The sequence below is a fragment of the Acipenser ruthenus genome, chromosome 17 (assembly GCF_902713425.1).
Source record: "Acipenser ruthenus chromosome 17, fAciRut3.2 maternal haplotype, whole genome shotgun sequence".
NCBI lineage: Eukaryota > Metazoa > Chordata > Actinopteri > Acipenseriformes > Acipenseridae > Acipenser > Acipenser ruthenus.
Window position 1 is genome coordinate 27,467,811 of NC_081205.1, and position 12,327 is coordinate 27,480,137.

The window sequence follows — 12,327 nt, forward strand, 5'->3', positions numbered from 1 at the left end:
AGAAAATACACAATTACTAGAATTAAAGGGTACATAAGGACCTTTTTATTTTATTGTGTTACATGTTCCCATGTGTTGCTACAACTGCTTATGTAAGGTGTGTGTATTGTAATTTTTTTTTTTTTTGTTACATTTTGACCACTTTTAAATTGCATTCCCTGCCTCAAGATGACTTCACATGTACCCGCATGGACCTCTCAGAACTACATTTCCCATCATCCTCCTGTTCACTGGTAAATCCATCTCAGTTACATATCCAACATTCCAGCCTATTCTATCTATGACTTTCAAGAAATAATAATAAACCATTTTATTCAGGAATAAAGAAAGATCATAAAGTGCAGTGTCTCACATAAACATTCCAAATTGTTTACAAACAAAATATAATCTACAAAACGCCAGAGGTGCATGGTGTAATCTACTGCAATCTCTTTGGTTGCAAATAATGCAATTGTTTAAAATTATCCAAGAACATTCATAATTGTACACTACTTGCCTGAGCTGAGGTGGCCAAACAAACCTTTAGAATCCACAGTCGTAGCAGAGCTTCCAAACAAACATTGGTGACAGCATAACTGCCTGAGTCTCACCAGGATAGATAAAACTACTCGGTGTAGTTTGTCAGAACAGTTCCTTCACTGAAGCACCTGCAGAAATCAGATTAAATGATAAGTGATGTGGGCGACCTCTGCTTAGCAAGCAAACCCGTAATCCACAGGGCCCATTTCAGAATATGGAGCATGTTGTTCCCTTACCTGCCAATAACAGTTCTGCCTTCTTTCCTGACAGACTCATAAAGCTGCTTCTCCTCCTCGGACAGCGCGATGTGCTGAATAAATGCCTTCTGCTCTGGTAACTCCATCACTGTAAAATGTGTCATGTTATTTTCTACCAAATGGTATAACACCAAGCAAGTGACTTTCTCTTACCCCAAAATCTGCTGCTAGCACATTGTAGGTCGTCACCACGATGTCTTGAAGAAAGGAATGATGGATCCCTGCTCCGGTCATAACTGTAGTAAAGATAAACACTCAGCTTTACATTGGGGCTCACAGGCTGCTCAAACTGGTCCTGAAAGACATCCAATTTTAACATTCAAGTTTGTTGACAGTAGTAATTAGTCTGATTGCACCCTGTGATGACATGCCATGCTGTATTCTTACAATTCAAATGGTTATTAGAATCCCTTTATGGTGTCCATTTCCTCACAGTTTATTAAATCTGACAAATGATTACTGTAGGTCAACAGTATCACTTACAATCCAGTTACTAAGAACAGACAGGGGGCAAATAGTAAGGTTATCGGGGAAGAAACATGTCCTACAAAACAAAATAAATTCATGCACCAACTTACACCCCTGCAAGCAGTTTTCAAGTACCTGTCGATCACAGACAGTCAGAAACAAACATGTTTTTTTTTTGGTTTGACAGTATTATTAAAGGTGATGGAGAACATTGTGCTTTTTTTAAAAAACTTATTCAATCATTTAGTTCCTTGTGCATGATATCTTGAGAGTGTTAATGTAATATTATGGACCTGTAGCAATAACTGAATAAAGATGTATTGTGGGTGCAACAGGAAACATCTATCTGATGTCAACATATTGGTGTTGCGGTAATTCTCTACCATTGATGAAGTAAAACCACCTTGTTCTCCTTTCCTTGAATGCCTGCAACCAGTAAAAAAGTAAAAGTGCTGAAGTGTTATGCAGGACAATTGCTGAGCTGCCACAAAAAAAAGGCTACATGTGTTTATAATATGGGCGTTACAGCCCAATAAATATCCCAAAAGCGAACATATTTGAAAAGTAGACAAGCAAAAAGAATCCCAGGACATACCTTTGCTTGAAACTCCTTTGTTCTTTCCCTGTTTTTGCTCTACTTTACCTAAAAAAAAAAAGAAATTATTTCAGGAATTATCCAAGAATCAAAAAACATGAAGTGAAAAAAAGAATAATTTCCTCTCCCAAGCTTACTTTTCTTTCTAGGAGACACCCCATGTACTTCTGTAAGTGTACTTCACCTTTGTGAAAAAAACAAACTTCAATAAAGCATTACGTTTTCAGCAAAATAACAGTCACACTTGAACTAAAGAGTGTAACAGCATTCCGGTTAACTTCACTTTTGGCTTTGTGGTAATATTTACAGTAACTCTTGCATCATCCTAAATGTGTACATAATTACATTTCACTATATGGTCATTTTACTGTATTTGTATCTACAGTGAAGCCTGGATTAGGACTGAAGTGCCAGTGCCTCTGTTGTTTACTGTACTTTAACTGAGGGAAGTACTTTCCTTTCTTGAGTTTCCAGGCTGTGACCCATTCTCCTTACAATACGTGTAACATAGAAGACAGACGAGACAAACTGACCAGACAACAAATCCTGCAACACAGCAATTGTCTGGGTCGTTACAATATATATGTTAATTTGAAAGTAAAAATATATGAAAGCATAACAACATTTATGTACAAAAATATATTCACTAATATACAATTGAACAAGAACTGCTGAGTATTTATTTTTGTTTCATACAGTATTAAATTTCAGTGTTTACATCTGATAGTGAAAAAAAATCAAGATAAATAAATAAATAAATAAATAAATAAATAAATAAATAAATAAATGTCTATGTATTGATTTATGTATTCATTTATTTCAATATTCATTAACGTATTTATTTATTTATGTTTTACTTTTACCAAATATATAGGCTATCCTTCAGCATAGCTAATTCTCAGAAAAATTAACATTTCATTTTTTCCAGTGGGGACCACAAATAGCGTTACTCTCATCAACCAGTATCAAGAGGAGGAACTATACTTCCTTGCGCCAATAGGGACCATAATGAGCGTTACACTGACAGGAAACCAAAAATGTTCAGATCTCAGGGTCGTGGGCTGTGTTTCATTTCAAAACCTCGTCCCTACACCCTACTTCCCTTCAAAGTGATCACTTCCAGGAGTGATCACTTCGAAGGGGAATAGGGCGCAGTGGTCGCAAAAGTGTTTCATTTGAAACACACTTCAGCGTCATCATTCACAGCCAGGAAAAGGCGTCATCATTAATCAGCTCTGGAAATGCGTACAGACAAAAAGAAGAACGCGGGAGGTCATTGTCATTCATCCCTATATTTTTAATAATAAATGAAAATCGGAAGATGGGATCTGCAATGAGAAGGAGAGCCCATCATCGCCGTCGTGCAGGAATTCCTTACAAAGCTACTATGAAATGTTCCTGTCAGGACACTGCACTCTGATTGGTTATCATATTATTGTTAATAAAACAATGAATAATCCTCTCCCAACACTGCAGCCATTACACATCTAAAGTAGTTCATGTTTGGCAGTGAATGAGCGTTTTTGTTACTTTAAAGAAAAAAAGTGACCAGAGGTGCTGACTTCCTCAGTTGTCCTGACAGGAACATTTGGTGGTACCTTTATAGGCACTGCCAAGAGGCAAGAATGATGATGATGATGATGATGAAGACGACTCGAAAACAGAGTCCCAAGAATTCTCAGCTGGGAGAATAAGAAGGACATTTTTACCTTAGTTTGGCGACTTATTTCTCTTACACTATGACGACTTTTTTTTGTACATTTCTCCTAAGTGTTGGGAACTACAAATTAAAAGTGAAATGGTGCTTTTGCCTGATTTACTTTTTTGCGCCAATATACCCAGAAACCACGTACAGCTATCCTTGCTGTATAGATAGAGAAGAGAACAGATAAGAGGGGAAAAAAAGTCTGACAGTTCTCGTTGATAACTTCGCGCGTTCCTCTCAATGTCATTGAATCATCGCTGAAATCCAAGCCAGTTCCATCGCCTACCTCAGCCTTCCACAAAGTTCCATTATTGAACTGCAGTAGAATATGTGAACTCTGGGTGGTGCTGTTTTTCAATATACTGTAACCATTTGTTCTTATTAATAAAAGCCACGTATTTCAACATCAAGCCTTACCTAGCTTTCTGTGAAATCGTTATTAGAACACATTCTCCGCTGCTCTACTAGATTAAAAAGTACTTATTTGTTTTGATATTCATTATATTGCAAGTAAAATTGAATTAGTAGCTAAGATTAAACCCTAATAATAATATACTGTGAAAACGTTTTGTGTAAAACAGACATATCCAATGTACATGTATTTGTACATTTGGTAGTTTTCTAACGTATTCCTACTTGTGAATTCCAATATTGTATGGTTCCTAAATACAATGTAGAGATGAATTTGTTTTGTGCAATGCTCATTACTGATAATGGGGTCCTTTCTTTAGATCAGGGAAGTCTTGTGGTTTGCAGAAACAGATGTGTAAACCATGTTAAACGCCGGGATAAATTACATGGCTATTTCTATGTATTCAAAATGTATAATTGATCTGCTGATATTATACAATGTAATAAATGCAACAAAGCAACAGGTGTAACTGTATTAGTTGTATTAGCAGCAGGAAACAACAGCACAACGTGTGCTAAATAAAGACAACTGCTAGGTATTTGTCCCAGACCTAAAACTGTCAACAGCTATCTACCTACAGTAACTCTGGACCCCCGACTGGCACTGACACACTCCCTCATTACAACCCAGCACATGTAACTCAAACCTTGCTTTTAAATAATTTCTCAAGCCTTACAATTCTAGGGTGATGCAATACTTTTGGCCATAGCTGTATATGCAGCTGTGTGTGTACAGGTGTTGTTATGTGCGGTTTGCACCAGGGACCGGTTTCGATGTACTATATTCAAGGTGTAACCACCTATGCTTTCTCATTATTCAACTGGTTTCTTAATAATTCTTAAGTTAACACCCTATTTCATTAATACATTCTCAGTACTTCGTATCCTACTGAGGATAGTTGTGCAAGCAAGCGCGTTCCAAAATAGCAAAATTGGCTTTAACATAGCCAGATATGTTAATTCCTCTAGCTCTTTCTCTGTACACTGTCATTTTCCCCTTCTCTATTTTACAGTGCATTTCCACTCTTGTACCATCTATGTTCTTATTATTCCAGTTTGTGCATACACTCGTATTTTTAACAAGCTTGATTAAATTGCATTCAAACCATGTAGCATATTAAAAAATTTAACCCGTTCCTACAGCTTCGTCTGAGTGGACGAAATATAACCAGTGAAGGCGTTTTTCTTCTGAACCGACGACATTTTAGGACTCTTGGATTTATTTAAACGCCGGGACCTAGCAGTGAAAGTGACTAGGAATCTACAGGTTGTTAACTTAATCCCAACATTAAACCCTGCAAAAATGAGAGATCAGACTGTGTAGCAAGTATTATTGACTGCAACATGGTTTTGCAACCACATGAAAATGGCACACTTCGGGTAATGTGGTTTTTAATGAAATCTGGGATATAGCAAAGTAAAGAATACTGAGGGTAATAAGTACATTTTTCTGGTTGTCTCAGCTCTTTAACTATTTGAACACTGTAGACTGGAATAGGTATAGAGGTCTGTTAAAGGTAACTCCACTCAACACTAGACTGGTAAGGCCTTCTCAAAAATTTCTTAGGACCAGTATAACAGTTATATTATTCGCTATTAGACATTGCTTCCTTCCTGCATACCAATACCAGGGTTGATTTCATTTGCATTTAAATGCAATCAAGAAATATACACCGCATTTGCATATGAATCAGTTTGCGACGTGCAGTAGCATTTGACAGAATATAGTTGATCGATTTCAAATGCATTTGACAAGTATTAATATTTAACCAACGCCAAGTGGAAATAATGTAATGATACAGCTATTAGTGATACATTGTTAAAGTAATTGCAGGGTTACTTGTGACCTAATTTCTCCCAATACAAAAATACTACAAGGTTTTGGGCACAGTGAATGTATCTGCAGAATTAGTGCTGCAAGTACTAGTATTGTACGTGAAGTAATATTACTAATTAAACAACTAGAACTTCTTGCTATCAGGCTAAATGCCAACGCCGTATGTAAAACACTGTGAGAATAGAATTTCTGGAAAAACTGAATGTACAAACCATAAAAGGGGACGTTAGTTGATTCCCTGCTCTGCATGCCTTTATTTGTAAAGCCACGAGTGGCAACACTCCTGCAGAAGGCTGCAGTGTGATAGGATATTTCAAAGCAGGAAGTTGAAATCTGTCTGGGGTGTGTTTTTGTCTTGAGTCCTAACGCCAATTGCAGCGGTGCCAAGCAGAGTCCTCGAGGTGCAGCAGCATTTAAGATGCCGAACGTTTCCCGTGTGAAGATGGCACTCATGGTGCTGTTTTCTTTGTCATTAACTCTAGTTTTAGGGTTATGGCTCCCCGACTCTTTGAATCTCGTTGCAAGACTTTGTGGTTTTACAGAAACCACTGTAACTCACAGCATAGTGCTGGTGTACTTATTATTTGTGCTGATATGTGTGGCAATGCCCGATTTGCCCAGGGGATCCGTGAAGGTAAGATTATTATTATTATTATTATTATTATTATTATTATTATTATTATTATTATTATTATTATTATTATTATTATTAATAATAATAATAATAATCAGTCATTTAGCAGACACTTTTATCCAAAGCGACTTATATACTTGGGGGTGAACTATGCATCAACAACTGCTGCTGCTGCAGAGTCAGTTACAATAGTTTTTACGTCTCATCCGAAGTAACTGTTAAACACATTTTTTGTTTGTTTGCTGTGTAACTGACTTTTCGTCGTAAGTAGTATACATGTCATTGCAATATTGTATATGGAAAAAACATATTAACCAATACGAACAGTGCCACATATATACAGTATATAGTTTGCCAGTTTATTTGCATTTCTTTGTTTTAGTTTTTCTTTACAGTGCGGTCTTTATAAGTCAGGACCAGAAAGCATCGAAACTGAGGCTTTGGTATATCAACCGTTAATACTAGTATCAGAGAATAAGTCAAATAACTTAGGTGTTGACTTAGTCGATTGCTTTAGCTTGCGAGGTCATGTTGAGGTTGATTCGGGAGTAAAAAAAAAAAAAAAACTGGTCTGATTAAGTAAATCCAATTTAGATAAAAAATATACCCCCCTGCCCTGCGTACACCAGCATTCTGAGTGACAAAGCAAGAGCACAACACATATTTAACACCCACCTATCAGGAAGGTCAATTTAATGACATATCTGGGTGTTTTTATAACAGTCCCTCAAATGATAAAGTTAATTTGTCAAAGTCTGGGTTAAATTATTGCTAAACAAATAGTTTGGATAGTAGAAGCTTAGTTTAAAGTGCAATTCAAGCCACTTGTCTTAACATTAACTCTATTGCTTGTTGAAGGCTGGGGTCTAAAATGTACTTTTAAAGCAGTAGGTTATTCCAGTAAGGGAGGGGGGGAGGCAACGTTTGTTTTTCACTAATAGATAATAACATTTCACATTCCGTACTATAGTATAGAGCCACATGGCGTGCAGCCATATTGAGCTCCAGTTTTGCAAGCAGTATTCCTTACAGTAAGCAGAACATTACTACACTATATGCCTACCACATTCTGTTGTCTTTCAGGCAGAAACAGGAATGCAGTTTGATTCTGTCTTGGCAATCTATAAACTTAACAAAGATAGCACTGATAATAATGTAGTGATGCCAAGTAACAAACGAAATAACAAACAGAAAAACAGCTGTAAAATGTAGTAACTGTGGGACAGTAAGCTTGTATATAGGGGTTATGTTATAGTAACACTGGTTATACATCAAGGCAGTCAGCAACCAATGTGTTTCCAGTGCATTCCTTGGCTTTGAATTCTAAGTGGCCCATGCTTTTTCCACTGTCAAATCTGTGGGAACAAAATGAAATGCTTTATTTCCGTTGTAATTGTTGGAAAGGCACCAAGTTTGCTGCACAACATCGTTTCTTAAATAAAAGAGCACATTGTTAATACTTGGTTGTTGTATTTTCCTTTATTTTGTGTGTGGATGACCTGTCCTGACTGTTTTTTCTTCAATGTAGCTTTAAACTCTTCAGTCGCACACTCCCCCATGAAAGCTATTACCTTAGATGTTTTTTTAATTGTTGGGTTTTCCTGAGCAGGTTGAAGGAAAGGCTGTGTTCATTACAGGCTGTGATAGCGGATTTGGGTTTGCTTTGGCAATGCACCTCCATGCACTGGGGTTCACAGTGTTTGCAGGATGCCTCCAGAAGGTAAGCTGGTAGCATGTATATAATTGTTCTGTTAAGGCACTTATCTAGTCTTTGTCATGCTATATATGTAAAAAGGGTTCATCCTTTGGAAACGCAACTCATTTAAAACAGAAACAGTTCATTATCTGCAGCTAAACTAATATAACCTTCATCAAGCCTCCAGGCATCCAGTGTTGAAATGCTCTTACAGTATGGAAGTGCCTGTTTGGTTTTAATTAGTCAGACTTTGCTGTAAATCAAACAGATACATGGATAAAAGGAAGGGAAAGGCTATGATTAAAATGTCACCATAGCAGTACTACATTCTGCATTTCAGAAGTCAGCAAATCAAATATCTGTACATAACGTACAAGAATATGTTGTTCGTTGGAATAGCAGACATATATGCAAATGAGTGACCATTATAATTATCTGCCCCATGAAAGAAAGGAGGTTTCAGTCTTCATGCTCGTCCATTAGATCCCAGTTCAGTGGGTGGTTTATGACATGCACAACACTCCACTGGAAAGTGCAATTGGAGCACCAGAAGGGTGTGTGAGGGGAGTGCACAGAAACTAAAAAATAGGAATTGTCTCATTGCTAGTTTTCCCCCTTCTCAAGCTAAATGTAGTTAGTTTTTTGTTTCTATGGCAGGCAAAGGAAGGGACCGGGGTGCGCGAGCTGGAAAGCATGAAATCGGACAGGATGAAGGTTGTGCAGCTGAACGTGTGCAGTGAGGAGGAGGTGGCTGAGGCTGTGAAGTGTGTGAGGAAACATTTACAGGAAACTGAGACAAGTAAGGGAGCACACATTTCTGAGCACTCCACCTTCCATGAGCAGGCAGAATTCACCATGCTTTCTACTGAGACAGGTAAGGGAGCGCACGTTTCTGAACACGCCATCTTCCATGAGCAGGCAGAATTCACCATGCTTTCTACTGAGACAGGTAAGGGAGCGCACGTTTCTGAGCACACCACCTTCCATGAGCAGGCAGAATACACCATGCTTTCTACTGAGACAGGTAAGGGAGCACACATTTCTGAGCACTCCACCTTCCATGAGCAGGCAGAATTCACCATGCTTTCTACTGAGACAGGTAAGGAAGCATACATTTCTGAGCACTCCAGCTTCCATGAGCAGGCAGAATTCACCATGCTTTCTACTGAGACAGGTAAGGAAGCATACATTTCTGAGCACTCCACCTTCCATGAGCAGGTAGAATTCACCATGATTTCTGGTTCTATATTTCCATTAGAGGTACGTTACTTCATGTACTAGCAACAGAAACATGAAATGGAAAGTAAAAAAAAAAAAAAATTTGGAGGAGCACATGGTATGCATCGCAATGTTTTTCCATCACGTGTACATTTGTGAAATTATATTTGAAAATAACCCTCATCAAATAAACCAACCAGCAGAAACACAGAAAACGGAAACTCAGGGCCGAATTAAGGGACGTGGGGGCCCTACACTAACCCATATTTTGGGGGCCCTATGCATATTATGTTGAATAGTGTTATTGGCATATTGGTTAGTCCAGCCCTGAGATGGGGACAGAGAGTGTGAGCGGAGCGGAGCGAGTCAATTGTACATGGAGCGGGGGAGCGGAGCTGGATAGGAGCACGGAGCGGACATTTCCAGCCCGCTCTTTCACAGCACTGAGAAGAAATTGCAGTTGCAGGAGCTAGTCCTATTCACAAAGCTTTATTATGAATAAAATCAAGTTTGGTATCGTTCATAATCTCTCCAGGTCTGTGGGCGTTGGTGAACAATGCTGGAGTATCAACATTTGGAGAGGTGGAGTTTACAAGTCTAGAAACATACAAGCAGGTCGCAGATGTGAATCTGTGGGGCACCATCAGGGTGACGAAGGCTTTTCTTCCGCTTATCCGCAGAGCCAAAGGTAAGCTGGACTAAAGTGCTAGAAAGACAAGAAAAAGTTTTAATACACAAAAACTGGGAGTAAAGATGTCAAGAAAACTAGTTTAGGCAGTGTGTTGTTTATGTACTTGTCATAAAATACTCTCCCAGTCTTATTAACAACATGTGCAAACTAGTAACAAACAACTTTGGTACAGTTAAGACTACTTGAACTACTTGAATTATTTCTGGTCAGTAAAATTGGGCCCAATTAACCAAGGAAAAATAGTAACCCCTCCTGGTGAACGACTCAGCATAAAGACCACTTCACTTTTAACAGCATTCTTTATTAGTACATTTTCTGTGCCTTCTCTCTCTCTCTCTCTCTCTCTCTCTCTCTCTCTCTCTCTCTCTCTCTCTCTCTCTCTCTCTCTCTCAGGACCAGGTTTTTATTTAGACTCAAGAGTTGTTCTTTGTTTCCAGGCAGGGTGGTAAACATCGCCAGCATGTTTGGAAGAATGAGCAACTCGTCTCGCTCCCCATACTGTGTGTCCAAGTATGGTGTGGAGGCCTTTTCAGACTGCCTGAGGTACGAAATGCATCGCTGGGGAGTTAAAGTCAGCATCATCGAGCCTGGAAACTTCATTGCTGCCACTGGGATCCTGACACGTGACATTGTCATGGAAACAGCGGACAAACTGTGGAAGGAGGCCCCCCAGATTGTGCAAGAAGACTATGGGAGAGCACACTTCGACCGCCACGTTTCAGTCTTGAAATCCTATTGCAACAGTGGGTTGAGAGACGTAGCAATTGTTATAAAGGACATTACAGACGCAGTCATGTCCTGCTACCCATACACACGCTACAACCCGACAGATGCCTATTGGTGGATCAGGTTACAGATAATGACCCATCTTCCTGCTGCCATCGCAGACAGGCTCTATATTTATTAACTTGAGCGTGACCAGGTTACCAGTACTTTATGTTAATGAGAAAAAAACAATCTCTCAAAAACAGGTCAAAGTATGCACTATAGCTACAGAACATTGTGTTTGTGCTCTAGTAATGTTCTGTATTTGTAGTGTAAAGGTTAAGTGATTCAATCCGCACTATTGAGATTTTTACACACATCTGTAGAAATTCAAGGATTTCCTGGAAAAAGACCTGAAGAGAAATGAATACACATTTTCAGGGTTTAATCTCAAGCCTGTTCTTTAGTCTATACAAGTCTGATCATTGAGGGCTTTTTAATGTAGAGACCTTGAACATAGCTCTTGCACAGACTGATCTGTTAATCTGTTCTATTGCTTAACAATACTGTATGATTCAAACTTTTCTAAATAATTGTGTTGCTTTTTGTGAAATGCTATTGGTGGGGTCACCACTTAAAAGTGCATTATTATTATTACAACTCTGCCTTTTCCATAATCACTTTATAGAATTAAAACATGTTCATTAAAATTAATTGTCAATGGAGTTCATTCTTTATTGCAGAAGCACACTACCCTTTGCAGATTAAATGCTGTTTTGTCAAGTAGGTGTAGCATGTCATCTAACCATAGCATCGTGTCCTTCAGATGAAGAAAGAAAGCTTTGTTTTTTATGAGTGTATGCTGTAGTTCAGACCTATTTTCTGCCATCTGTAAGTAAGCATGAGGCTTGTCAGAAACATATTATTTCTGAGATTATTTTTTAGGTTAGGAAAAGGCAGACTGACTGAATGTCATGGCTTAAGATTTCAGGTCCTAGATGTAAAAAAACAGATCTGACTGCAGCTCTGTATCTAGGTCATATCTGTCTTGGGCAACATAAGGTATACAGAATAATACTTGAAATGTAAGTAACAAAAACTGCCTGCTTAAATGTTGTACACACTAACCTCAAAAATAATCTCAGAAATAATATGTTTCTGACAAACCTCATGCTTACTTACATATGGCAGAAAATAGGTCTGAACTACAGCATAGAAAACAAACCTAAATTACACATTTCCTAAATGCTTAATCCATAACTGCAGGTAATCAGCCTCAAGACAAAGAATGTGCTGTGTGGTTTAGCATAAAGCAGAACGATCTGAACACCGATTATAAGTTTTGGCGGTGTAAATTTTGCATCAATAAAGTGTAGTGCAGCTTAGTACTAAGTAAATTCACAGTTAGGAGCCAAGTGTGACCAACTTTCATGCCAAATCTTAATATATAAATAAGAAAGTTTGTCTGTCAGTCTGCTCCTTTATGCATTCGGACCCCGCAGGAGCCAGATTAAATCAAACTTTGCATGGCCTCCGCTTTCATCCAGGGGAAGGTCGAGGGCTATGTTTGGATCCAGAATTTGGACCCCCC

The 12,327-nt window shown here is 38.4% G+C and overlaps 1 protein-coding gene across 1 annotated transcript; it reads left to right on the forward strand.

Moving 5' to 3' along the window:
- Nucleotides 1-6,143: 6,143 nt before the first annotated feature.
- Nucleotides 6,144-11,457, forward strand: bdh1 (3-hydroxybutyrate dehydrogenase, type 1). Its single transcript, XM_034038504.2, has 5 exons — nt 6,144-6,426; nt 8,036-8,146; nt 8,780-8,921; nt 9,876-10,028; nt 10,469-11,457. Exons 1-5 carry the CDS (start codon nt 6,211-6,213, stop codon nt 10,936-10,938), a joined length of 1,092 nt encoding a protein of 363 aa, XP_033894395.1. The 5' UTR covers nt 6,144-6,210; the 3' UTR covers nt 10,939-11,457.
- The last annotated feature ends 870 nt before the right edge of the window (nt 11,458-12,327 follow it).

What these genes read in the sequence shown, in the direction of transcription:
- bdh1 (XM_034038504.2), top strand. Translation starts at nt 6,211, where the DNA reads ATGCCGAACGTTTCCCGTGTGAAGATGGCACTCATGGTGCTGTTTTCT. An exon ending in TTTACAGGAAACTGAGACAA is followed by an intron (nt 8,922 to 9,875) that starts GTAAGGGAGCAC and finishes TAATCTCTCCAG; the next exon opens with GTCTGTGGGCGTTGGTGAAC. An exon ending in GCTTATCCGCAGAGCCAAAG is followed by an intron (nt 10,029 to 10,468) that starts GTAAGCTGGACT and finishes CTTTGTTTCCAG; the next exon opens with GCAGGGTGGTAAACATCGCC.